Genomic DNA, 25892 nt, shown 5'->3' with positions numbered 1-25892 from the left:
GGGCGGGCTGGCGGCCGTTGCGCGGCGGGGCCGCGGCGGCGGCGTCTGCCTGGCGCTGGCCATGGCGCTGGGCCTGGTGGAGCCGCGCCTGGAGGAGCAGCGCCGGGCTGAGGCGGCGTGTCGCCACATCCAGGTGGGAAGCGGCCCGGGGATCCCGCTGGGCAGCGCCTCCGTGAGGGGCAGGGGGGGCCTTGCCGGGGGGGAGGCCTTCAGTCACCTCCCAAGAAGGGCACAGGAGGCCGTAGCCCTCCAGACATCCTTCTTGAAAGAGAGGGTGGTCCTTGATGTGTGCAGTCCCTTGAACGCCCCCCATGAACAGCACGGAGTGTCAGTGCTGTGGCGAGCCACTTAGATACGCCCCCCCCCATGAAGGGTAGGGGGGTCCTTGCTTTGGGGAGTCCCTCAGACACCCCACTAAGGGTAGTGCTCATTGCTCTGGAGAAGCCGTTAGACATCATCCATAAAGGGGAGGGGGATTCTTGTGAAGAACCCCTCAGATGCCCTCTGTCAAGGCGGGGGGGGTCACTGCTGTGGGGAGCTCCCCAGACACCCTTGCTGAAGGGGAGGGGAGAGCCTTGTTTTCTGGAGCCCCTCAGACACCCCTCATGAAGGGAAGGGGGGTCACTGCTGTGGGGAGCTCCCCAGACACCCTTGCTGAAGGGGAGGGGAGAGCCTTGTTTTCTGGAGCCCCTCAGACACCCCTCATGAAGGGAAGGGGGGTCACTGCTGTGGGGAAGCCCCCCCAACAGCCCCTGTGAAGGGCACAGTGGGGAGCCCCCCAGACACCTCCCCATCTCTCCCCAAGGAAGGTGCGGGGTGCTGCAATGAGCAGCCCTCAGGCACCTACCCAAAGGAAGGGTGCTGGGAGCAGCCCCAAAGGCACCTCTTTCTCCCCAAAAATAGGGTCATGGGAAAGCCTCTCCCTCAGCAGCCCCTCATCACCCCAAAGCCGGTACCTTCAAAAGCAAGGGACCCTCACTCCCTGTCTCTCCACAGAGGGAGGGGGTTGGGGCCCTGGTAGTGGGGGTTTCATGTCCCAGGACACTGATGTTGATCCCCGTGGGGACCCTGTGGTGCTGGGCTAGGCTGTGCTGGCAGGGCATGGGGGACAGATGGTACTGAACTTACTTCCTGGGTAAAAATAGACCTCTGGTGCTGAGAGCCAGCTGTCACCTGCTCCACCGACCAGCAGACACATTCCCTGAAGTTTCTCCTGAAGAGGATGCTTTCTCTCCTCTGTCCTTGCTGGGTTGTTCCATTTGCTGTCCCTGGTCTGTGTCCGATGACACATCCCTAGGGTGTCACCGCTGCTTTGGGGCTGCAGCTCACAGAAAAGGCCCCTTGTTTGTATCAGTATGGTGACAGCTGGGGCAGCACCAGACCTGTGGGATCATGAACTGTGATGAAACTCCAAAACAGCCTCCTGTGTGTTGTTTTTCCACATCTCTTGATTTCCTCCCCCAGCTCCGTCCCATCATAGATTCATTCTCCCTCAAACTAACCAGCCCTCACAGCTGACTGCCACAAAAAGGCCATTGTTTTTCCTGTTTCTGCTTTTAATTGGATTTTCTTTTAAATGCTGTTTGCCTGATTTGTTTGTAGAGAGGGAGAAAAGTGTAATAATGCATCTGTTTTCAGAAGTGTTCAGTTAAACTTTTCTTTATGCAACCACAGAATCATGAAATGGTTTGGGATGGGAGGGACTTTAAGGCCCATCTCTTTCCACCCCTGCCATGGGCAGGGACATTTTCCACTATCCCAGCTTGCACCAAGCCAACCTGGCCTTGGACACTTCCAGGGATGGAGCAGCGACAGCTTCTCTAGGAAAATACATTTATATTCTAGACTGGCAAATGACTCCCCCTCCTGGTTCCTCTTCTTCCCTCGAAAAGGGCACCTTTAGAAAAGACTGATTTAGGGGTAGATTGTATCACACAAAAATATATGGCCTGCAGATGATCTTTCATGTAGTTACAGTGAGTTGAGCCCAATGGTTAGAGTCTGATTGAGACTTTCAGGTTGGACCATCCCACCAGGATGTGTAATACCACTGACACACCAAGTTCTCCTTCACTGGGAAGTCTGGGATAACCGAGCGGGTTTTTCTGTTCATGTTCCTTTCAGACCATGTTTGTTGGGAAGAACAAGCCGCAGAAAGATCCCCTGAGCTCCTTCCGCTGGCAGGGCTTCAAGCTGGAGGAGTACCTCATCGGCCAGCCCATTGGGAAGGGCTGCAGTGCCGCTGTGTACGAGGCAGCTATTCCCTTCTGTCCCACTCCTCGGGATCCTGCCCAGAGCAGCCCTCTCCCAGCCCTGCAGCAGGACCGTGCCTCAGCTTCCCAGGGGGCCGAAGAGGAGCCTGTAGTGAAGCACCAGCCGAAAGGGGCTTTTCCCTTAGCTATCAAAATGATGTGGAACATTTCGGTAAGGAGTCAGCGCTGAATCCCCCGTGTCTGTTGCTGGGGAATTCTGGCTGGAATGTTTAATACTGAAGTGCTGAAAATGCTAATTATGGAGTGCAGGATGAGTGTGTCACAACAAAGCTGTTGGTAGGTGACACTGGAGACGTCGAGTGTTAGTGAAGAGTCCCAGAGCGAGGTAATCAGCATTCATCATCCTCTGGAGTTGGCACTGAGAGCTGTTGCTGGAGCTGTTGGGTATGGAGGTGATGTTTTGGGAAGAAGAGGTTTTCTGAGGCTGGCTCTATTGGAAAGGTCTAAGAAGGGGAAAGCCACTGCTGCCAGTGATTTAGGAACTGGTGTCCTGTCAGTGTCAGGACAGAGGTGGGTTTTCTTCCTGAGGAGTCTCTGGTCTCAGGGTGCACAGTAACCTGCCTGCTGTGTCCCCTTGCCGTGAGTGACTGTCCAAGATCTGCTCCAGCGTTTCCCAGCCTGGGTGACTGGAGATCCAGTTCCTCATTGTGGCTCTTCCATGTTTAAAAAACTCCACGTGGCTTTCCCCATTGATGCGACAAGTGAATATTTCAAGAGACTCTTCCAAAATGCCAACATCTGGAATCCCTTGGTCTCCAGATGTACCCTGGCATTTAGCTGTGAGCTCTTCTACTTGGGTTTGGAAGTTGAAAGTGAGTGCTAAGGTGTAGTTTGGATTACTGATGATCAAGGGTGCATTTGAAGTGACAAATAGATTTCTTTCTGCAAGTAAAGGCCTTGTGGCCTCCCTTAGTGAACTCTTTAAGTAGTTAATTGTCTTCCTTGATTTTCAAGGGAGGGAGGTCCTGGAATCTGGTCTCAGTTGATCCAGCTCCAGACGTGGTGCCAGCATCAGGATTATCTGCTCTCAGCTTGCATTGGGGCTGGGTGATTTTGGAGCTGAAACCAACGTGGGGTGTGACTCTTGTTGCAGGCTGGTTCCTCGAGTGAAGCCATCCTGGATGCCATGGGCCGAGAGCTCGTCCCAGCCACAGGCCTTGCCTTGTCCGGGGAATACGGAGCTGTCTCTGGCCGCAGGTATGGAGATGGCAAGGTGCTGATTTTATCCCTTGGTTAATTTTGCAGCAAATTGTACTGTTAGGAGGGTGGACAGGGCTTTCTAGAATAGCTGCTGAAATCAGGTAAACCTGGGGATTGTTAAGTTTGTTGGCATGCAGGGAATTGCATTGCTAAAGTATGCAGTCCAGAGGGGGTTGGAAGGTTGCACCAAGAATTTGGGAGCATGTGGGGTCCCACCAGGGTCTAGTGGGTGGCTGTGGCTGTGTCTTAGCTTCTCTCTGTTGAAATGTGTTGGCATTTGCTGAGGTAAAGGCTGGAGGAGCCACTGGTTAAACACCATTCAAATTTGTATTGTGGTGCTTTTTAATTGTACCACTGCAATTGGTAACAGTTTGAGTGTATTAAACATCAAATGATTTCACTGTAATACAGTTTGACTGCGAGGTTTGAGAACTGGTTTGGTGTAAAATGGGTGCTGGACAGGGAGGTTCAAACTGTTTTAGTGCAGGAAAACTGGTGAAAAGGAAAATGGAAATGACTTAGTTCATGCTGTTGACCTGAGTGGGAAGTGAGCAAACAGCACGAAGGTGAAAAATCGCATGGAAACTTCTAAATTACCTCAAGTTAGCTGTCTTTTTGTTCAGAAATGCATCTTTATTTTTTTCCTTTTGAAACAATGGAGTCCACAGCCCAGATTGTCTGATTTAAATTTCAAATCCATCCCGGCTGCCAATACAAATGAATAATGAATGCTGTGCCCGTGGCTGGCTGGGAATGCAGTAGAGCAGCCAAAGGGATATTTGACATTCAGGGGATGAGAGATCTGTGTTGCAGACAAATAGGTAACCTGCTTTTCAGGGTAGGGAGAGCTTCCTGCCTGTGCCATAAAATAGAGGGTCTAAATTGATACTCCCAGTGTGGAGTTGACCTTTATTATGTCTAACAAAGTAATTGCATTTGGGTGTTATTCTCTAGAGCTGCTGTAGATCTTTTTGAATGGAGAAGCAGCCTGTGCCTCCTTCTGCCTTTGTTAGCAGCATAGAAGGGTTAGTGGGGCTTGAGTAGAATGAAGGCTGCATGTTATGTGTGAGGGTTTTTATTAAAGCTCTGTTTGTAGTGCAGGTAAAGCACCTTATTTCCTGTTTGGCCATTGTGAATAGGGAAATCCAATTACAGAAGAGCCCCTGTGACACCTTGGTTGGCTCAGTTTGCTCTGGGAGGCACCAGGGTGGATTCTGGAGCTCTGAAGAAGGTGCTAGGAGATGCCCGTTGCTGCAGTGGGTCAGTAGGGGCTGTGAGTGTTCTGCATCCACCTGGGAAGTGCTGGGTTGAGATGTTGGTTGGGAAATGGGCCATGAAACTGCTGCCCATGCTCTTGCTCAGTGAATGGATTCCAGGATGTGAGTGTCTGACTATTTGCTTAATGTGCAGTCCTGTAATCCACCCTATGCAGCTTTAATCTCCCTCTGATGAGGCTTCCAGTGCAGAAAAAACGTGTTTGCTCTCTGCTGGGGAACCCTTTGGTGTGTAGGACAGTTCATAATAATGGAAAGTAGCTCCAGCAGTAACAGCAGTGTCCCTGGGATCCATCAGAGCCAGCTGAGGGATTGGTGCAATCTGTGGGGTCTTTCCTCTGCACAGAAAACCTGTCCTTGGGAGGAAGAAGCTGCAACCTCATCCGAATATAATCCAGGTGATCCGAGCGTTCACGTCCTCTGTCCCTTTGCTGCCTGGAGCCTTTGCTGACTACCCTGACGTCCTTCCATTGAGCCTGAACCCCAGAGGGATCGGTCACAGCCGCACGCTCTTCTTGGTGATGAAGAAGTAGGTGGAGAGAAGCTGGTTAACGTGACTTGGGCACTCTGTCCCTGCGAAGCTTGGGTCTGGGCTGCTGCCAAAGAGCAGAGTATGCTCTTGGAAACGCCTCCCAGGACCTGTTCCAAGTCCTTGAGGTTCTGACTGTGCTTCCACAATGAAGACAAACCGTTCTTTTTAATAATTACCCCAAATTAAAGTGAGAAATGTGGAGTTTGTCCCCATTTGTCTGCCCTTCTAAGCCTGAACTTCACCTCTAGTCTGAGCACACTGCTAGAGATGGAGTAGAATCAGTAATGAGATGAGGCAACACTGAGGTTGAGCTGCCAGTGATAAGCCTCCAGGATGCTAATTCCCTTTTTTCCCCCTTGTTCTGCCTAGCTACCCGTTCACGCTGCGCCAGTATCTGCAGGAGAACACTCCGGATGTTCGCCTCTCCACAGTGATGATTCTGCAGCTCTTGGAAGGCGTGGACCACCTTGTTCGACATGGAATAGCACACAGAGACCTCAAGTCTGACAACATCCTGGTTGAATTTGATTCTGGTACGTAGATCCCTGAGGATAAATGCCAGTTAATTCCCAGAAGTGATTCGGTCACATTGGTGTTCAGGGAAGTCTCACCCAGCAGTGTGTCTGGGGAAAGAAGCATCAAACCTTTTGAATAATCTCAGGTTTAGTTTTTAGCTTAGTATTTGCCGTGAGTGCAGCAAGTCATTGATCCTGTCTGTGCCTGAGGTTTTGGATCATTAACAGGGACATAGTGTATTGCTGAGATGATGGATTGCATGAGCGCAGCCAACATTGACTGGAGCATCCGGGAACACCACATTTGGGATGCTGCAGGAGCCTTTGCTTCAGGCTCTTGGTTCTGTCATCTTTCCCAAGCTAAAGAGTACAGGGAGCCTCTTAAAATCCCACCCTATGGCCAGGTTAATGGTGCTGCACCCTGGGATGATGAAATGAGTTGCGGGGGAAGGGATGCAGCATTTTCATCAATGTGTTCTCCTGTCAGCCTCTAACAGCAGTTTTAATTACCTTAGCTCTTTTTTGATGTGATTGAGTTTCAAACTGGCAGGAACAATAGGAGGCAGGCAGGTCAGTGTGATTAGGAGGGGAAGAATTTGATTGAACAGGATCAGGGAGAGAGACAGAGACCACTAGAATCCACCCTACCTTCCAGGAGAACGGCCCAAGAGGTGACAGGATGCTCTGTTCCTCGGGGCTCAGGATTTAGAATCATAAAATCATGGAATGGCCTGGGTTGAAAGGGACCTTAAAGCTCTTCTCATCCCAACTCCCTTCTGTGGACAGGGACACCTCCCACTAGACCAGGTTACTCTAGTGAATGTCTTTGCCCACAATCTTGATGAGGGGATTGAATGCCCCCTCAGTCAGTTTGCAGAGGGCACCAAGCTGGGTGTTGATGTGATGTGGTGTTTGGTGCTGCCAGGTCCTCCCAAACTGAACCCTAACTGGCAGCTCCGTGTTGTTCACAGCTGGCTGCCCCTGGCTGGTCATCACTGACTTCGGCTGCTGTTTGGCAGATGAAAACATCGGCCTGAGGCTGCCCTTCACCAGCTCCTATGTGGATCGGGGTGGCAATGGCTGCCTTATGGCACCTGAGGTAAATCCCTCTGTAGCAGTGCTTTGTGGTGCTGGTTTTCTGCTTGTCCTGCTGTTGGGGCTAAAAGGTTTGGTGGCATAGAAGGTTTGTGTCCTACGTTGAGTTAGGCTTGGTGAATATCTGTGCTGAACTATGTCAAATAGACACCTTGAGCTCTAACAGGTGAAACGTAATCAGTTAGTGTTAAGAGGCAGAATCAGCCTCCCCTCCCCCAAATTTACTCTTTAGTCTTTATTCAGGCCCCTTTCCATGTAACTATTAAGAATTTTATGCAGCAGTTCTTGTGTTGCAACAGTAGCTTTTGGCTGAAGTTCAAAACGGTTGTGAAATTATTTACAGTTCCTTTTTATTTATTTGATGATAAGAAATAATAAAAGCCAAGACACCCTTAACTGTCTGCTGGACCTGGAGCACCTTGCCGTGGTGTTGGTTGTTCATCTGCAGGTCTCCTGTCTCCATAATTCCAGCAGGAGATAGCCTTTGGAACTCTGGAATGCTGGTCAGGGACAATGGCTGAAGCCTCAGTGCAATGTTCAGACTCCTCCCAGCATCCCAGTGGGCTGAGCAGTGCCAGAGGTTTAGAGCATGCCAATAGGGAATATTTACAGCACAGATTCAGATGCAACCACCTTTGGGTTCAGTGTCTTAAGTTTATTACAGGTAAATGCAGGTTTGAGCATTAAGAATCGAATTTCAGCAGAGGCTGCACTCGAGCTGTTTATTTGAGTAGCCCCCTCTCTGTGGCAGGTGATCACAGCGTCACCTGGTCCAGGCATGGTGATCAACTACAGCAAAGCTGATGCTTGGGCTGTTGGAGCGATTGCCTACGAAATCCTGGGCCTGGCCAATCCTTTCTATGGCCACGGGGACTCCACTCTGGAAAGCAGAAGTTACCAGGAGGACCAGCTGCCAAGCCTGCCCAACCATGTCCCCCTTGAGGTGAAGCAGGTGATAAAGATGCTGCTTCAGAGAGATCCCAACAAGGTAAGAAGCTGCTTCCTTCAAGATATCCTCTTTGGGAGTACCTGTGGTGGGTCATTTTGCCTTGGAGGGCTGTGGGTGCAGGGGTTAGTCCAGATCTGACTGCAGGATCAAAGGACAAGATGAGGATCAAAGCCAAAAAAGTCTTTGCTGAGTTGTGCTGAATTGTTTCAGAAGTTTGTGTCAAGACCAGACTTCACACTGCAGGGTTCCACACAACATTATATATGTACAGTAGTAGTGTCAAAGAGCTTTCTGATTCACAGGGTGTTGCCTTGGGGCGGGGGCCCAGGGAGTTTTGGAGGTGCCAATGCTCCGTGCTGGTGATGTGGCCGAGTGCAGCAGGATCAGCTAATCTTCCCTCCCCTTCCCTCCCTTTCCCCTTGCAGAGGTTGTCTGCGAGAGTGGCTGCGAACGTGCTGCACCTGAGCCTCTGGGGTGACAGTGTTGTAGCATCCAGGACCCTGAAACCTGACCAGATGATCGCCTGGCTGCTCTGCCAGTCTGCAGCCACCCTGCTCACCAGCAGGCTGGCAGAGAAGAGCCAGGTAGAAACCAAAATGAAGATGTGCTTCTTGGCAAACCTCGAGTTTGAAGACCTCTGGGCAGCAATATTCCTATTGCTGGCATGGAGAAGCCACTCTGGGTGAAGGAACCACCTGGAACACGAGCATCCCACATAAATGGCACTTTCTAAAGGCACATAGGAACCTGTCCTTTCTGTCTGTTTGGAGTCCTGTAGTGCTTTAGGGAACAAGCTGCAGGCCTGTGTTAGGAGCTTGAGTTTCTCTCTAGCAAGTGTTAACCATGCTGCTTTTCTGTCCCTGCTAGAGGAGATGCCCTTGCTTCCTTACCCTCTGTGGGGGTGGGCGTGTGGACCTTGCAGGTGTCCAGAGGTACGTGGTTGGTTTTGCTCCCGTTTGGGAACTGACTTGTAAGTTGTGTGTTGAGTGAAGCTGATTCCTTTCAGAGGGGTGACTGGGAGGAGGCACTGTCTGGCTGCATTTTACAGAGAAACAATTTAAACAACACACAGAAATCTAAGCTGACAAAGGGAACTGCAGTCTCTGTTCTTGGGGTAACCAGGGTGGTTTGAAACTTGTTTTCTTCTGAGCTATGAAATGACAGCCTGAAAACTTCCTGATGAGGTGCTGCCTGGTAACGTGAGCGTCGGCAGCACTAAAAACCTCACAGTTGTACGCAGGATAGTGGAAGCACATCATCCTCAAATCCCGCTTATCGTTGTTCTTAACTGTTGTAGCTCTGTGGTGGTGGCTGCCCTGGGGTCCAAGGCTGAGTCAGACTCTCCAGTTAGGGATAATGCTCCAAACAAAGTGAGGTTGGGCAGCAGCCCCTGCTTAAAGAGCTTAGTGTGATGCTCTGCTCTTTTACCTGCCTGTGTTTCCTTCAATTAAATAATATCCTTTGATGGGGAGGACGGAGACATCAATCTTTAAATAACAACAGCCATGTTTATGAAACAGCATTCAATTTCATGGCTATAATTGTGTTCAGAGGAACTTGGGGAGAAAGTTATTTATGCTTGTTGCACAATAAATTAAAGATTTAATGTGGCTGCGTGGGTTCTCTCAATCCAATTTGGGCTGTGGAGCGTTGGTTCCGGGGTGTCTTAAGTGCATATTCAGCTCTTTCTAGTGCTAACTGTGGAACATGGTGTTCTACTCCAAGGGGAATGTCCCAAAGAGGAACAGACCCTGCTGTGGGGCTGTGTTTTGTACTCTGCTGCATGGTAAATCACTCTGCTCCTGCAGTTTCCAGGTGGATGACAGTAGCTGATACCCCTAATCATCCCAGGGTAACCTGCACTCAGGGTTCTACACATTGTTCCAGTGCAGCAAAGAGTGCAGAGCCTGGGGAATTGGGGGAGATGAGCTCCTGGGGGGGAAAGCTGCAAAAAAAGACCTTTGTAACATTGACCTGACCCAACCAAAGTTTCTGGTGCTGTTTCTTGCACTACTGAGCTCTTGCAGTATGTTTCTGCCGCCTTTGCTTTGTGTGTGCCTGGGTGTGGCAGTGAGTCCCATGTTCTGGACACTGTGGAGCTTTTGAGGAGTAAACGGTGTTGCTGTGTGGTGGATCTCTACCCTAAGCCCTCTTTCTGCCATGAACATCATTCCCATGTCTTTTCCTCCCTCTCCCAGGTCCAGTCTCTATACAAGTAGGGGCAGAATTACGGGCTGGAGCCATCCAGTATCGAGTGTGTTTGTATTTGCCCAACCAGGGTTTTATCTGCACTGATGAACTCCACTCATTGGAAACTTGCTTTCCCTGGAAACAGTTTCAATTCTCTCCTCAAAAATGGCCTAAAATGCTTGTCCTGCAGCTTGTCCCTCAGGTCCTTAAATCCCTGTTAATGCTTCCCCTGTTGCTTGCATTTTGTCCCCCTCTGGTTCTGCTGAGGTCAGACTTCCCTTTTGTTTTCTTTCCCTTCTGCCTTCCACTAACGAGACATTTTTATGATTTTTCAGCATTCTGGGTGCTTTTGTGGAGTGCAGGCTAAAAGTACAGACTGTTAATGCAACAAATGCTACTGTGCTGTCTGCCTGTAAATGCCCAAGGGGAGCAAACTGGAACATCTCCCAGCATGTCCCTCCCACCCTGTCCCACTAATCCCTGCACAGGCTCTTGCCCCTCACTGCTGTGTTTGTTCCCAGTGTTTGCCAGGACTATGCCATTGGGAAAGGGGGTGGCTGGGAGGGTGAATATGGAGGCTGGGCTGGATTTCTGCTCTTCCCTGGGCAGTGGAGTGTCCAGTGCACTTTGATCCCCGGACAGAGGCTTGGCAGAGGCAGCTGGCACTCTGCCCATGCTGGGAACGGGCTCCACAGCGCGCCTCGCTGCGTTCCCAGTGGGAGAGAGGGTGGGAGTGTGTGAGTCAGGATGAAGCCTCTGCTCTGGGCTGCCTGCAGCCAGCTGCTGCCCCGGGGAGCTGGGCTCTGCGCTCCCAAGCCAGCTGTGACCACTGTGGTGACTGCATCACACCACAGCCTGTGGCCTCCGGCTCTTCTGACCGCCTCCAGCTCTCCAGCCAGTATGTCTGCGGGGTTCCTCCAGCCCCTGGTCCCAGGGAGCAGAGCCCCCAGCTGCTGGAGCTCGCAGTTCAACGTGCCCCCCAGTGCCCTGCTCGTGGCCCGACCTGCGGGGGTCTGCTCCATGATGAGGCTTCCCATGCGGGCGTCCGCGGAGGGACTGGACGTGGCGTTTGTCGGTGTCCCCCTGGACACAGGCACGTCCAACCGTCCGGGAGCCAGGTAAGGGCCAGCCAGGGAAGCTCATGCTTCCCTCTGGCCATCGAGCACGACTCTCCTGTGGTGAGAGGGGTGCTGGGAACAATGGCTGGTGGCATTTCCCGGCCATGTCATTGCCCAGGTTCGGCCCGCGTCAGATCCGTGCCGAGTCAGCCATGGTGAGGAGGTACAACGGCAGCACCGGGGCGGCGCCCTTCGACTCCCTGCGGGTGGCTGACATCGGGGACGTGAACGTGAACCTCTACAACCTGCCCGACAGCTGCCGCCTCATCCGGGAGGCCTACCAGGAGATCGTGGCCTCCAGCTGTGTGCCCCTCACCTTGGGTAAGGAACCTGTGTCTCCCTGTCCTTCCACTGTGTCCTGGCTCCGTCAAACTCCCTCTGCTTCTCCTGTCATTCCATCCAGGCTTGGCAGAAGGCAAGTGATGAATCTGTTCCCTGCCTGGGCTGTTGTGCTGTATCAAGGGCAAAAACACAGGCTCTCCACTGAACAGAATGTTCTTTGATGCCTCTTCCTTTGGGTCAAAAATGAGGAGGATGAGTCTGTCTGCAAATAAAACCAGTGACGTGTTTTTGGTGTCCTGTTGAGCAGGTTTTGGTGTCCTGTTGAGCAGGTTTTGTCCCTTGTGTCCCTCCAACTGAGTGAGGCTTTGCAGGAGGCCTGATTTGGGTGCATGTTCAAGTTTGCAGCTGTTAGTGCTTGGCATCGCTGAAGGAAGCGAGTGTGTGGAGTAATGAGGGGCAAGTCACCAGTTACAGCATCCTCAGAAGCTGATCAAATGTCTATTTATATGCCCAATCAAGGGTTCTGCTCCACAGGCTGTCCCTGCTGGCAGTCCTGCATATCTGGTCCTCCCTAGAAGGAAGAAGAGAGAAGAAGACCCTCTCCTGGGTCCTCTCTTCTCCTACCAGGAGAAGAGAGGACCCAGGAGAGGAAGCAACCTGGACACGGGAGTGTTTTCCTTTGGCAATGAAGCCCTTTATAAATAACTGCAGGATAAATGCAAAGAGGGAAACAATTACTTGGGAACAAAAGTAATGAGCAATGAGCAGCTCCTATAGTGTGTTCCCCCTCTTCCCTGTGTCTTCTTGTAGGTGGAGATCACACCATAACATACCCAATCCTGCAGGCCCTGGCGGCAAAGTAAGTTTCTCATCTGGAGATTGAGAGAAAGGACCTGGGAAAGAGCCTCAGCAAGGCTCCTGGTTTGCTGTCCGTGCTGTTGGCAGGGCCACCATGCACGGGACAGGACTAGCGTGGCCACCCTGTCTCGATCAGGCACGGTCCTGTGGGACTGGTGCACGTGGATGCTCACACCGACACCGGGGACACGGCTCTGGGGGAGAGGATCTACCACGGGAGCCCGTTCCGGCGCTGCGTGGAGGAAGGGCTGCTGGACTGCGGCCGCGTGGTTCAGATCGGCATCCGAGGCTCCTCCTATGACCCCGATCCCCACAAGTACTGCCGGGAACAGGTAAACTGATCCGCGCACAGAGCTGTGTGCTCCCCCTGCCATAAATACCACGTCGGTAACATTTACTTGGCTTCAGAAGGGGAATAAATGCATTATTCCATCCTCTTGTTCCATGCCATTGGCTTGTCTGCAGGACAGGCACTCCCAGCTCACTGAGTGTCAGCTGAGTGGAGGGTTAGAAAGTGTGTATGGGGGGAGGAAGGTGTTTGCAGGTGCACTTCTGCAGCTTTGCCCTGGAATATTCCCGGTAGATATCCTCCAGCAGGGCAGGGGATGCTCCCTATCTCCCTCCTTTCCCTAAGCAGGTGCCTGTGTGTCTGTGCTCCCACAGGGTTTCCGCCTGATCCCAGCTGAGGAGTGCTGGATGAAGTCCCTGGAGCCGCTGATGAGGGAGGTGAGGGCGCAGATGGGGGACAAGCCAGTGTACATCAGCTTCGATATCGATGGGCTGGACCCCGCCTACGCCCCGGGCACCGGCACCCCGGAGATAGCCGGGCTCACACCTGTGCAGGTGAGGGGGAAAGGGCTCTTTTGCTCCCTTTAAAGGAGGTCGTTTCACCAGCACAGCAAAGTGGAAGTTTAGGGAGGCCAGGAAGTGTTTCCTCATGGTGATGAGGAAGGAAAATGTGGAACTGATATGATTTGGTCTGTAGAGGTTGGGTTTCCTTACTGGAATATGGGAATATCTCAGCTGAACCCTGGCTGAAAGGGGACGTTACCTCTGCTAAAAAAGCAGAGCCTGGACTGATCTGCTAGGTCAGATGTGTTTCTTGATCCCAAATCCATTTTTTCCCCTAGGCTTTGGAGATTATTCGTGGCTGCAAAGGCCTGAACATAGTGGGATGTGACCTTGTGGAAGTCGCACCAATGTACGATGTCTCTGGTAAGTCTGAAGGTGCCTGAGGGCAAGACAAGTGCCTGACACAGATTGCTGTGGGTGAAAGCCGTTGGATATACACAGATTTCCGTTTTTTGTCTTGTTTTTTTTAGGCAATACAGCTCTCCTGGGGGCAAACCTACTGTTTGAGATGCTGTGTGTCCTCCCAGGAGTGAAGGCACTGTGAGGGCAGTTCCCACCTGCCCTGGGGCAACGCTTCTCCGTGTCCTCAGCCAGGCTTTCCACGTCCCCTTCCCTTCAGGCAGCTGCAGCCAGCATAGGCTTTGCAGCATGAAATAAATGCCATTCACCACTAGAAAAGGTACTTTTTAGCTGGGAAACTGTAAGGAACAGGCTAGATACCCCATTTAGCTGGGGTCTGGAGCTTTGGAGCTGGCCTGGTAAAGGCACAGATGAGGCTAATGCCATTTTGCCTCTGGAATGATTCACCCAGCTCACAGGGCTCCTGGAAATGCTGTCACTGGTAAAAGGTTTGTCCCATTAGGATGTTGCAGCAGGACAATGAATGTAGAAGAAGGGAGGACGTGAAGGGGGCCTGAGACTCTTGCTGAGAGTGGGGAAATATTTGACTAGATTGCCTGCTGGTGGAATAACCGGGAGTTTCCTATGGCAGGAGCAGTTTAACTCTCCTGAAATTTCTGAGAGGACATGCAGGTGAGGTTAGTTTGTACATGGAGACACAGAGCCACTGCATCACACATTAAAATAGTTTATTTTGTAATTGTCTTAAAACAAAATGACATCAGTGCCTGTTCACAAATACAAAAACAAAACAAAACCCCCCAAAAATAAAAAAGACAAGTTTGCCAAATAAGTTAATTCCCCCCCTCCCAGTATCAAAAGTGCAAAATAGGTACCTAGTTCTCAGTCCTACTTGTCAGGCTGCGCTCGTGTCCTGGCTCCTGGTTGCTGTGGGTGAAGGGCAGAGACAGGGACAGGGAGGAGTTTGGGAACAATCTCCACTCTGGGGCCTGTATCCCTTTGCCTCAGCTCTGAGCACTGTGCCATTGCTCAGATCTCACTAGGAAAGTGCACTAAGACCCAATCTCCTCAATCTTTGGATTACGAATCACCGTGTGTGGAACAGAACCACAAGTGTTCAGAAAATGATGGGGTGATGGCTCATGCAGCTGGGAGAGGGCAGATCCCGGGATAAGCAGCTCGGACGGTGGTCTCAGGACAGCAAACACCCGGAGTGCCATGCTGGCACTGCAGCCAACTAAACCAGGGGGCAGAGCAGCTTGGCTTTTGCTTCAAATCAGGCAAAAGCTTCCATAAAAATCCAGGAGCCGTGCTCCTGTCCAGCCCCAGCCAGCACAGGTGGACTGATGCAAGCACTCCCTCCGCTGAACCCTGGCTGGAAGGGGACGTTACCTGTGCTAAAAAGAAAATAAACCCAAGGATTCTGGCAGCATGCGCCACACACAATGGATGTGAAGATCATAAAGCCTTCTCCCCTTCCTCAGGGTTGGGCTGAATTCCCTCACTGTAGCATAACTAGGCACTTTTTCATGAGTTGAGGGTTTTCTCCTTGTTTCTGATCAGCTGAAGAAACGGCAGAGAGCCAGAGAGCATTCTTCTGCTACTGCAAATGTTTAAGACGTTATGTGGAGCCTTCTGCTGGGCTGAAAACTATTCCAACCACATCTGCTTTACAAGCTGTAGGAAAAGTGCAGGAGTGCTGCAGTGATTGCTCCAGCCAGATGGAAATGAAGTCTAGAAGCATCAGGCTGGTGTTTCACTCCCTCTCTGCTGTCAGTGCTGCCTGTACACCTTCACAGGAGCTTCACAGGAGTTCCTGGGCAGGGAGAAGACCTCACCTTCCTTCCTTTCCTCTACTTTAGTGCCTCATTCCGTGGCCCAGAGTGCACTGGGCTGGAATTAACTAACCTCACGTAGGGATTGTTTGTAGCATTGCAGCCTTTATTTGAAGCACGTTGTACAGGGCTTCTGAGGTACCTGTGGGGATTGGAGCATGCCACTCTGCTCCCAGGATGGGGAAATCCAATGAGGCAAGGCCTTGGGAGCAATTAGGGCATGTGGGGAGTGCAATGACTGGAGCATTCCTGGCTTCTGTGTGGGAGCAGCAGCTAGCTCAGGGGTTGGCAGTTATTCCTACTGACTGGCTGCTCTGCTAAGATGGTAACTAAGGTGGCAAGGGCTGAGTCTGGAATTAACACCATGTGTTCACTGAGTGCTCTGTGTTCCAAGCCCTGTGGCAAAGGCCACTGGCCCCCATCCCTGTCCTTTGGCAGTGCTGGAGCCCAATGGTGCCACAGGGCTCCAGATCCATGGAAGGAGGAGGCCTAGGTGCCAGTGTCAACCCCGGAGCAGTGAAAAGGAAGAAAAAACCTCACAGAATTTCAGTCCTTGCCACAAAGAGAAGGCCTGCTGCCTCACTTGGTCACTCGAGGAGTGTTAAGCAGCCATGAAGCTGCTGCATGTCCTCCCTCTGCCTTACCCAGGGGCACCCTTTCTCTGTGATGCTGGAAGCAGCTGTTGGGGCACTGCTACAACAAAGCAATGTCCAAACCCAGGGCTGTGCAGCTGCTCTAACCACACACACCCCCAGCGCTTCCATAAGATGAAAGAAATACCCAAGCAAACAAACACAAAGCCACGGGAGCAGCCTGAATGTGCAGAAATGGAGGTTTGGGGTAAGAAGGAAATGGGTGAGAGGCTGAAACCCAACATTTCAACCCCCAACTAAACCAAAGGAGCTTCACACACACGCAACAGTCTGATGATACAGCACTTCTGGGGCAACATTTCAAGAATACAATCGTTGAAGGATGAGGTTCCTTGATACAAAGGAAGGTTGGTTTGTACTACAGCTGGAAAGGTGTTTGCAAGGAGCTTGGATGACTCCTTGGCAGCTATGTAGAGTTTTTTACACATCTACTGGCTCATAGCAGCTCACGCCTACAATCTGAGGACGCAGGTAAAGTTATGGCTCTAGGATACATCGTCTAAAATCGACAGAAGCAGAAAAGGCATCTGAAAAATCAACGTGACATTTAAATGACTCAACACTTTGACAGTATTTTACGGCCGTGCCCTTTCCCTCCCTGTTATGGTTCAGCCAGTGAAGCTGCAGGTGGAACCATGACACGAGGAGCATGAAACATGCAGATTGCCCACGAGCCCGCACCATGGGGGGGGGTCCCAGCTAAGGTTTGCTACAAGGGAGATGCTCCTAACCAGATTCTGCATCACTTACCACGGGGAAAGCCGAAAGAGTACCACTGCCTGGTGGGAGGAGGCCTTTCAGAAGGGCAGGGCCTGGAGGGTCTGCAGGGTCTTGCCAGAGTTACACCATGCACCATGGGCTAAGCACACGGGGACGGGAAGGGAGTACTGCGACCCGGCCTGCGTCACTGGCCGCAGCTGGTCCGGACCCGGGGAAGTCGGGGATTTCTTCAACCGAGGTAAAACAAGAGGTGGGATGGGGGCGACTTGGGAAGCAGATGTGGCAGGACAAGAAGGGCAAAACAGACTTCTTGGCTCTTCGGTTGTACAGCGTCCAAACGCACGGCGGGGCGGTGGAGGGCACGTGGGTGCGCCTGGCTGCGCTCCCAGGCTCCGGACACGGGAGGTGTGTTCTCGTTGCCGGCCCCAGGAAAGTTCATCTAAAACCTAAGGTCCATTCATCAAGCTTGTTTGAGTATTCCTGGAAAGAGCTGTCCCTTGTCATCTTCATAAAAAGTTTGTCCCCTTAGAATCTCTGTAAAATTCCTCAGTCTAGTGCAGGCCATGAGGGGATATAGAACCTCTGTAAGGAACCCTCTAGAAGGCGTTCCATCCAAAAGGACAATTTGTGTAATTTGTTTTTAATGGATCTGGATCCCGGACTGCAGGAGGATTTCCCTCTGGCTTCCGCATGTTGTAAAGCATCGTAATCCTCGCATGATCCCAGGGTTCCCCCCTCGTCCCCTGATCTGTGAGGCTTAAAGAGGCAGAAGTATTTCTTGTGGCCGTTCAGAGCCAGGACATAGCCTGTGTAGTCACGCTCAAGGAAATGCTTGTCGTACTGGTTTGGGATGGGGGCCGCATCCTGCGCAAACTCCAGCAGGTACTCCAGCCACTCTCGGTGCTTGTCCAGGCTGAGGAAGGAGAAGTGAAGAGAGCTGCTCCTGGGGGGAAGAGCAAAGATACTGGGATTAGCACATGTCCTGGGTCTGGCTGGATTCCTACCGGACAGGTAAGGAATTGTCAACAAGGGCAGGGCAGTGCTGTGTTGCTGCAGCTCCTTTTTCATCTCAGTGTATGCAGCACTGTCATGCTTTCTATTTGTCAAAACACAGTACAGTCAAAGTAGCACCAGCATCTGACCCCTCTGGCTACCACCACCAAGTCTGGCTGGGAACAGCCTCTTGCTTTTTGGTGGCTCACTGCCACCAAATGATGAGGGCAGAGGCCACTATGATCACCAGAAGCATTCACTCCTGGCAATGGAGCCACCCACGCTCCTCACATATTATCAGAGCAGCATCACATAAGTGGTTAATACAGCAACAGAAGCCTGGGAGAGGGCCCAGCCTACCCTGTGAACATGTAGACTTCCAGGGCGAACTTCTGGAGCAGGGGGGTTTTGGTGGAGTTGGACAGGATCAAGACGACGTTCATGTGCCCTGGCCTCAGGCGCACCAAGTTACTGGTGTAGTTGATGTCCGTTAGCTCAGTCACCTCCACAAAGCTCTTTTTGGGAATCCTGCTGCAACAAAAGACTGAATGAAAGAGGGGCAAAGGACTGGGAGCAACTGAGGATGGAGAAACTGTGAGTGCATTTGCCAGCCTGTTATGCTGAGCCATGCCTGTGCCCTGTAGCAAAAGCCAATGTAACTGGTGCAATAGCTTGGTTTGCACCTCTCTGAATGAGTGGGTCAGACCTTTACCTATCCCCTGAGGATGCTGTCTTGGGAAAACTTGGTGGGAATTGTTTAATAAGCAGATTAGTGTCCCCCTGTCCTTGCTGGCTGGGTCCTGGCTGCACACTGGTCCTCCTTCCTTGCTGTGCCTGTACTGCCCTGCACAACAAATGCACTATGTGCAACTTCAACACTTCTCTGCTCTTCACTAACCCTCCCTGCACAGGTTCTCCCTGAGAAATGCTTCTGCAGAAAACATTCTGGATAAGTTAGACAGGGAACCTGTTGCTCTCTTTGCTGAAGCTTGCATCGTTCTTCTCCATCTTTGCGGCTGTTTCTTCTTTCCCCGAGGGTGGAGCATCCCTTGTGTCACTTGAATCACTGCAGAGGAAAGTGATTTTGTGTTTAAGGCCTTGGGGTTGGACTGAAGAGCTATCCCTGAGGGCATTTTGGTGCACACTCACCTGAAAGCCTGAACAATAACAGTGCCAAAGAGAATGAAGAGTGCAGAGAAGAGCAAGGACAGGAGTGGCATCATTTCTCGCCTGAGGGAAGATGTGCAAGCAGCAGTCAGGTCTGTGAGTTCCCATTTTTTACCTCAATTTCAGTTCCTGCCTATGTCAGATAACACTGTGTGCCTTCCCCAGAAACTCAGCTTGCCTCTTTGGTCTTAAAGGCCATCATGTTTTTGAGTGCTGTCCTGCTCCCACCCAAAAGGATGCTAAAATTGGATCTGTTTTAAAATAAGGTGACAAGGAAGCAGTGAATACCAACAATGGATGCCCAATCCATACCAGTTACTGTGAAACAAACTGTCCCACCAGTCTGAGATGTAGTCCACTGTGGAGTAGAACCATCGGATAAGGAACATCTGTTTGAAAAGAATGAAAAGCAAAAAATGAAATGGCAAAACTGCTATAAAGAGCACCAACAGGTTCACAGAATGCCATGAGATTCCTTCTGTAAGCAAGAAATCTTCTAAGAGTTTTTCCTTGTTATTTTAAAATATAAATAATGTCTCTGAACAACCGTAATGGGACTGTCCACAAAGGTAACACGGATGTCAGGCATCTGGAAAGGCTGTGCACTTACAGGAGCGAGCTCATCATTCAGGTCTGCCACAACGGTCTCTGATGACAGAAGGCCAGGGTCTGTCCTCAGCTGGTCCAGGAGATCCAGGAGGATGAAGTTGTCCTCTTTGCTGCCTTGCCAGGCCTCCTCCAAGGCTTTATAGGCGATCTTCCCTGCATTATTGCGTCTCTCCAGAATGACCACCTGGATGAGCCGAGAGCATGGCACACATCAGAGAGGAAGGGGCTTCTGTTTTCTTCTAGACAGATGATTCATTTCAAACCACTGCCCAGAATCAGGTGTCAGATCAAGGTACAGCATCAATTAAATAACAGGCTAAGAGAAGAAGGGATTAAAACAATAAAAGGAAACCCTCACAGCTGATCTTCCATGATACTTCTCCTCATCCATCAACAAGGCGTCCGCAAATTCCGGCTGCCGATCACTGTAGATGTGCACAAACCTCAGTGTGTCTTTTGTGTTAGCCACAGCAAAAGTCAAAAATGCCTCATAAGCCTCGGCAAACTTCTCTCCTTCCTCAGTAAGCAAGACCACGCAGTGCCTGGGTGACACAATGAGATGAGGGATTAAGAGCCAGTCTGGAAGTGAGAGGGAATGACCAATCCCTTTCCTCTTGGCAGAACAATCCTGATGAGCCCCAAACCTCTCTGACAGTGTGGATATTGAGCATGATCCAATGCAGTCTTTGCTCTTTTCCCACAGAATCAAACCAAAAGTGACTCTAGGAGCAGCCCCAGAGCCTTGGGCAACAAAATGGGAATACTTCACTTACTTCCGCTGACGGTGAGACTTCTTCACAGGACACAGCTCCTGGAACAGCCTCTGGCTGGTGAGTCTGGCCACCATGAGGAACTTATTCTGGGAAAGGAAGTCGTCAATGAGCTGCTTCTTCATTTCTCGTGCCTGCCAAGGACCAAGAAGGCAGAAGTCGGAAATGAGCAGGAAGAGGAGGGGAAAGCTGTTGGATGTTCCTGGAGAAGGCTGCCAGCCCTTGCGGTCATCCCTGCAATCACCCAAGATGTTTTGAGGCCCCAAGACTGGGAAGTTACATGTGTCCCCGCTCCCCATCAGGCTGGAGTGCCCCAAGCTTCCCTTGTCCTAACTCTCTCTTCTTCCAAAGCCTGATTTTAAGCTGAGAACAAACACTCTTCCTCCAAACTGCACCACTGACCACCCCCTCATCCCCAGCTCGGTCAGAAAAGCTCCGTGCCCATTTTCCCTAAGCTCTTGGAGAAAGCTCTGAGTGATACCTGCACAACGTCAGCAGGCCTGTCGATGTGCTCCTTGAAGATCATCATGGTGGGAGTGTAGACGTTGATGTTGTACTGGCTGGACAACTCCTCGGTGCCTCGGAGTCCGACGTACACGTAGCCAAAGGACAGGTAATCTCGGTAGGCAAAGGCCGTCAGCTGGGCGGGAGGAAATCCCCAGCATGTGTTTATGTTAAATCCCCAGCATGTGTTTATGTTAAATCCCCAGCATGTGTTTATGTTAAATCCCCAGCATGTGTTTATGTTACAGAGTGAGCATTTTCTCCCCCAAGTGCCTGTGCTGACTTTGCTCCAAGAACACATCCCGCTGTTTGAATGCCATCAGATGTGCTGTGATAGGTACAAGCCCTTCCTCTCCCTCACTGAAGCAAATTTTGCATCCTCTTAGTCATTGTGCCAGGAGCCTCCATGGATCCACAGCCTGACATGTTGTAGGGTGGCAGGGGCTTCTTAGGAAATGGGATTTTCAGCAACCTAAATTAGAAATGCCACAAACTTCTCTCATTCCCAACAAAGGTTGTGCACCTGTGTCACTGCTACCTCTGAAACACACCTGCTTCACCCATGAAGGGAACTCTGTCAGGATGAAGAAACAGACTCCTTACAAAGCTGATCACCTGACCACATCATTTACAACCTGCACAAATCACCTTGCTCTCCTCAAACCACTCAGTGTGTCTGGAGGCATCAGTCCACCTCTGCTCACAGCAGTGGCATGTTGTGATTGGCAACATCTGCATTTATAAGCAAGTCAACAATGCAGAGAGAGAAATGACATTACCTTGTATAACAACGGCACAACTGGCATGTGATCGAAGAGCAGCACGTGGGGCTTGTTGTCTTTCCTCCAGTGGGACAGAAAGTGAATGTAGTTTTTATCTGTAATCTTTAGACAGAAGCAGAACATCAGTTTAACCTCTGAGCTGTCAGACACCAGCAACGCTCTGCAACGAGTTGTCTGAACAAGGGCTGAGCCTGAAAAGGCTGTCCTGGTGTTGCAGGAAGCAGATGGTGGGTTGATCTTTCCAACATATATTCCTCATTAATGAGTGAATTAAAACCATCACTCTTGACCTCCCTTAGCCATCTTAACTATTGCATGCCATTCCAAGTCAATGCCTACATCACTGTTATTCTCCTGTTTGTTGAGACCATATTCTTTAAAAATGGGAACCCAAGGGTTAAAAGACACCTGAGAGCTCCACTGAACCTGCTCTGTTTGAGGTGTGCTACCTCTCATAAAGGACATAAATGGCTGCAGTTACTGTAGAAGGGGAAATGATCCCTATTTTTGGGGTGAGAAGTCAAATAACTCCAATACCCAGAAGACAAGTGAAGAGTCCATTGGGGAAGGTGACCCCTGGTAAGGATTCCAAGGGAAAATGAGGTGAGGTGAACAAGGCCACAAGCAGAGGCCAGGCAGGTAGAGTGCTGTGGGGGCTGACCCAGCCACATCACAGGTGCAGTGGGCATTTTAGGACTCTGTCAAAAATCACCAGAAGGCTGAAACACAAGAATATTTTATCAGTTAGGAGATTTTACTTGTGACTTTGAAAGGACTCATGCTGCCAGCTCGTTTCAAAGGTCTGAAGGAAAACTGGACAAAACAAACAGGACTCCATGTCAGTGAGTTTTAGCAGACGTGACCTATGAGGTAGCAAGTGGTCCCTAATATGCTGGATGAAATGCCAAGAAAGCAGGAGAGAAGTGAAATTCAGTAGGTTCCTGTCCTATCCCAGGGATAGCTTGGGTAGAGCCCTGGCAGCTGTGGGGTGTCACAGCTGGGGTCAGCTGCCACTAGAATCACTGGTGTGGCCATGTAGTAGCAGGATCCTCTTTTCAAGGACTAGTGTTACAGAACTGCGGGGTGGGAATGCTTCTGACAGCTCCAGGGTTTGGAGCTTTGTGCCACAGATCAGCTTGGAGCCTGAATTAAACAGATTAACCACCAAAACAGCCAAGGAGAGAGGGATCTCCAGGCAGAGAGGAGCAGAAGCATCTGACACCCCTGCTAGAACCTACCTTTTCAACAAGATTCCCTGGCAGAAGGTTCTCCACGAACTGACGCAGGTTTTCCCGCACGACAGCGTTGTGGAAGAAGGTTATTTTGCCATTAATGAGCCCCAGCAGGGTTGGAGTGCTGTGGGCACCCAGATGATGGGCGAGGCGCCGTTCGTACCCCGCGTGAACAACGCCGATTCCTGCTCCTGGAAAAGGAAAGCACCGGGTTCACCTGTAAGATCCCCCACAACCCAAATGCCCAGTGCAAAACTGATGAATTGCTCCTTTGCCCAGCACCCTGCTTTGGAGTTAGGAATGTTTCAGAGAGCATTAGGATAAAACCCTGAGGAAATCCACAGGGTCTAAACTGGGTCACACAAACCTGAAGGCAAACCACTGCAGCCTTACCAGGCGAGGGACACACGCCCAACCCCAACCACCTCATCCTTACCCAGAGCCTCCAATTCCTGAGCAACTTCCTTCCACACGGGCTCGATGTGGATGCAGCTGAAGCACCAGTCTGAGGTGATTTTAATGAGGTAAGGTTTCTTGAAGCTATCTGGCACGATTTCATTGATGTAGTGGGAAAAGTGGAGCAAATACTTCTCGTCGGAGGTGTCGCGCCTCTCGGAATTGAAAGGGAAATGGAAGAAGGACTCATCAAAATAGAAGCCATCGTGGAAGCGGTGGAACTGGCGATGCTGCTGCTGAGAGAAGCCTTGGCTTTCCCCAGCATCTCCATAGCGATCAAAGTTTGCCCTCTTTTCCTCATTGGAGAGAATCTGGAAAGCAAATGATGGAAAAATGGTTGCCTGAAACCATGAGGGGGAACTGCCCTGACTGTAATCCCTCAGTAAGTAACGTAAGGAATGTGCAGCCTTTGCTGCACATCAGACAGATAAATATTTTGGAAAAAGGAAGCATCACATGCTTCTTGGCTCATTGTGGTAAATAAGGGTAAAAAACCCTCAAAGCTCAAAGAATAGGAGCCCCTAAATCCAGACTGCTGTTCCCACTTCTGTCACCAACAGCTCCTTGGGTCTGAACATCCTGTGTTCGGAGTACAAACACTCTTTTCTTGAGTGGCTTTTGCTGGTGTCTCTTTGAATCTGGAGGGTTCACAAAGTGCCAAAAGTTTCACTGAGCAGCCAGAAGCCCTGCAGAGAAACTGCATTTTTTAGCAGGGAAATAAGGATTTATTTTGATTTCCATGGGCTTGGCTGCCACATACTGGAGCGACCAATTTCAAGAACGTGCAAATAACTACTGCTAAGAATAATTTGAGGTGACTAAATCCCTGTGATGATGAACGTTGCTTACATGACCCCAAAATGCTTTTATGTACGTGTGACACAGACAAGACGCTGCTCAGCCAGGCAGGGCTTGGGGAATACCCACTCCTTCCTTCTTTGAGGCTTTTTAGGCAGAGCAGGGCAGACTTGTAGCAAAGTATTTACAGTAGAAACCATGCTGGTGACCCCAGTGGCTCTGTCAAGAAAGCTGAGCAAATTTTTTGTGTGGGTAATGTCCACCTCCACAGAGTCAAGCACCCTTCCCACATAGAAATACACTAGAAAACCATAAAGCCATGTATGGAAAACTAAGGTCACTTAAAGTTAATGACAGCAGGAGTTCACAGGAAGCATGTGTTACCTCATAGGCCTTGCTAATCTGGATGAATTTGTCCTCTGCTCCCGGGTCCTTGTTTTTGTCAGGGTGCCTGTGGGGCAGAACCAGAGGAAAAGTGGTCAGTGGGAGCTGTTGGCCTCTGTTTGGAGGTGAGGAGGACATGGGCAGTGAGGGTGTGCACTGACATCCCTGAGGCTGAGATCAGATTTATACTCAGCACGTGCTGTCCCTGCCCAAATCCCATACCAAAATGCACTGGGATGTGGGCCGTGTGTCTGTTGACCTGTCCCTCTGCCTGCTCCATCCCCAGCAGCCTGAGCCCAGGACACGGAGCGTGTCTCCTTCCTAGCAATGCCTCCCTTGGCTGCTGCCCTACATAACTACCAGGTTGTTCCTTGAATCACCTCCTGCCATGGCCTCGGGGATGTCTCACACAGAACAACATGGGCTCTAAAAGCTGCAGGTAAGCCTACTTTATTAATTTTACTTCTAAGCCGTAAGGCTGCCCCTCACCACACACCACCTGTATGAGGGGTGTGACGTCTGCGCATCCAACACATTTTCCTTCCACAGCACAGGGACTGAACGGCCCTTGGACATCCAGGTATCAAGCTGAGACTTCAACCCTTGTGTATTAGAAGTTCCCAGGGTGAAATTTTTCTCCCCACTGCCAGATTCCAAGAGAACTTTTTCCCCTGTCACTTGATTCTGGAGAACTTTTTCCCCTTGTAGCCAGACTCCAGGAGAACTTTTCCCACCACAGCCAGATTCTGGGAGAACTTTTCTCCCTGTAGCCTCATTCTGGGAGAACTTTTTCCCTTTGTAACCAGACTCTGGAAGAACCTCTTTACTTTAGCCAGACTCTGCGACAATTTTCCCTCCACAGCCACACTCCAGGAGAACTTTTCCCTCCATAGCCAGATTCAAGGAGAACGTTCCCCACCTGTAGCCAGACTCCAGGAGAATTTTCCCACCCTAGCCAGACTCTGGGAGAACTTTTCCCCCTGCAGCCTGATTCTGGGAGAACTTTCCCCCCTGTAGCCTGATTCTGGGAGAACTTTTTCCCCTCGTAAGCAGACTCTGAGCAAACCTCTCCCCCCGCAGCCGGGCTCCAGAGGCTTTTACAGCAGTATCGCTGGCATGGAGCATCTCCGTGTGTCAGGCTGACCGCCGGCCTGCGGGGCGCACAGCCAGGCGAGGCGGCTCATGCCACCGCGGGCCGCGGGGCCCGGCGCTGTCACCGAACCCAGGCCGGGATCCGCTCCCGGGGCCGGGCGGAGGGGACACAAGGGCAGCACGTACCATTCCCGGGCGAGCCGCTTGTAGGCCTTCTTGATGTCGGCCTGGCTGGAGCTCCGGCCGACCCCCAGCACGCGGTACGGGTCGAATTCGCCCGGCGCGGCCGCTCCCAGCGCCGGCAGCAGCAGGAGGAGCAGGAGCCACCCGGCCCGTCCCGGCTCCATGGTCCGGCGGGGCCGCGGGCGGAGGGAGCGGACGTGCCGCCCTCCCGACCGA

General features: G+C 51.2%; 3 protein-coding genes across 4 annotated transcripts; 2 read left to right on the top strand and 1 right to left on the bottom strand.

The window, feature by feature from the left end:
* The first annotated feature begins 6 nt into the window (after positions 1–6).
* On the top strand, positions 7–9448 carry PINK1 (PTEN induced kinase 1). The gene is made up of 8 exons (XM_041419596.1): positions 7–133; positions 2125–2424; positions 3367–3470; positions 5094–5276; positions 5649–5812; positions 6766–6893; positions 7641–7877; positions 8264–9448. Exons 1-8 carry the CDS (start codon positions 62–64, stop codon positions 8522–8524), a joined length of 1449 nt encoding a protein of 482 aa, XP_041275530.1. The 5' UTR covers positions 7–61; the 3' UTR covers positions 8525–9448.
* A 121-nt stretch (positions 9449–9569) lies between these two features.
* Positions 9570–14149, top strand: AGMAT (agmatinase). The gene is made up of 7 exons (XM_041419597.1): positions 9570–11146; positions 11265–11467; positions 12239–12287; positions 12423–12618; positions 12950–13129; positions 13417–13501; positions 13609–14149. The coding sequence occupies exons 1-7, from the start codon at positions 10776–10778 to the stop codon at positions 13680–13682; spliced, it is 1158 nt and encodes a 385-aa protein (XP_041275531.1). The 5' UTR covers positions 9570–10775; the 3' UTR covers positions 13683–14149.
* A 169-nt stretch (positions 14150–14318) lies between these two features.
* Positions 14319–25892, bottom strand: DNAJC16 (DnaJ heat shock protein family (Hsp40) member C16). Of its 2 annotated transcripts, none has more exons than XM_041419714.1 (14): positions 25680–25892; positions 24402–24468; positions 23200–23530; positions 22770–22954; positions 21529–21633; positions 20727–20885; positions 20249–20379; positions 19834–20017; positions 19477–19659; positions 19179–19255; positions 18849–18929; positions 18667–18765; positions 18060–18230; positions 14319–17649 (listed from the first exon to the last, which is right to left on the bottom strand). In XM_041419714.1, the coding sequence occupies exons 1-14, from the start codon at positions 25838–25840 to the stop codon at positions 17253–17255; spliced, it is 2331 nt and encodes a 776-aa protein (XP_041275648.1). In that variant the 5' UTR covers positions 25841–25892; the 3' UTR covers positions 14319–17252. The 2 variants fall into 2 exon arrangements, with proteins under 2 accessions (XP_041275648.1, XP_041275649.1); XM_041419715.1 differs by having other exon boundaries at positions 18060–18227.

This window comes from Onychostruthus taczanowskii, unplaced genomic scaffold, assembly GCF_017590055.1.
Source record: "Onychostruthus taczanowskii isolate IOZ18803 unplaced genomic scaffold, ASM1759005v1 scaffold61, whole genome shotgun sequence".
Classification (NCBI taxonomy): domain Eukaryota; kingdom Metazoa; phylum Chordata; class Aves; order Passeriformes; family Passeridae; genus Onychostruthus; species Onychostruthus taczanowskii.
The sequence above is the reverse complement of the archived record's forward strand: the minus strand, read 5'-3'. Positions and strand labels throughout refer to the sequence as shown.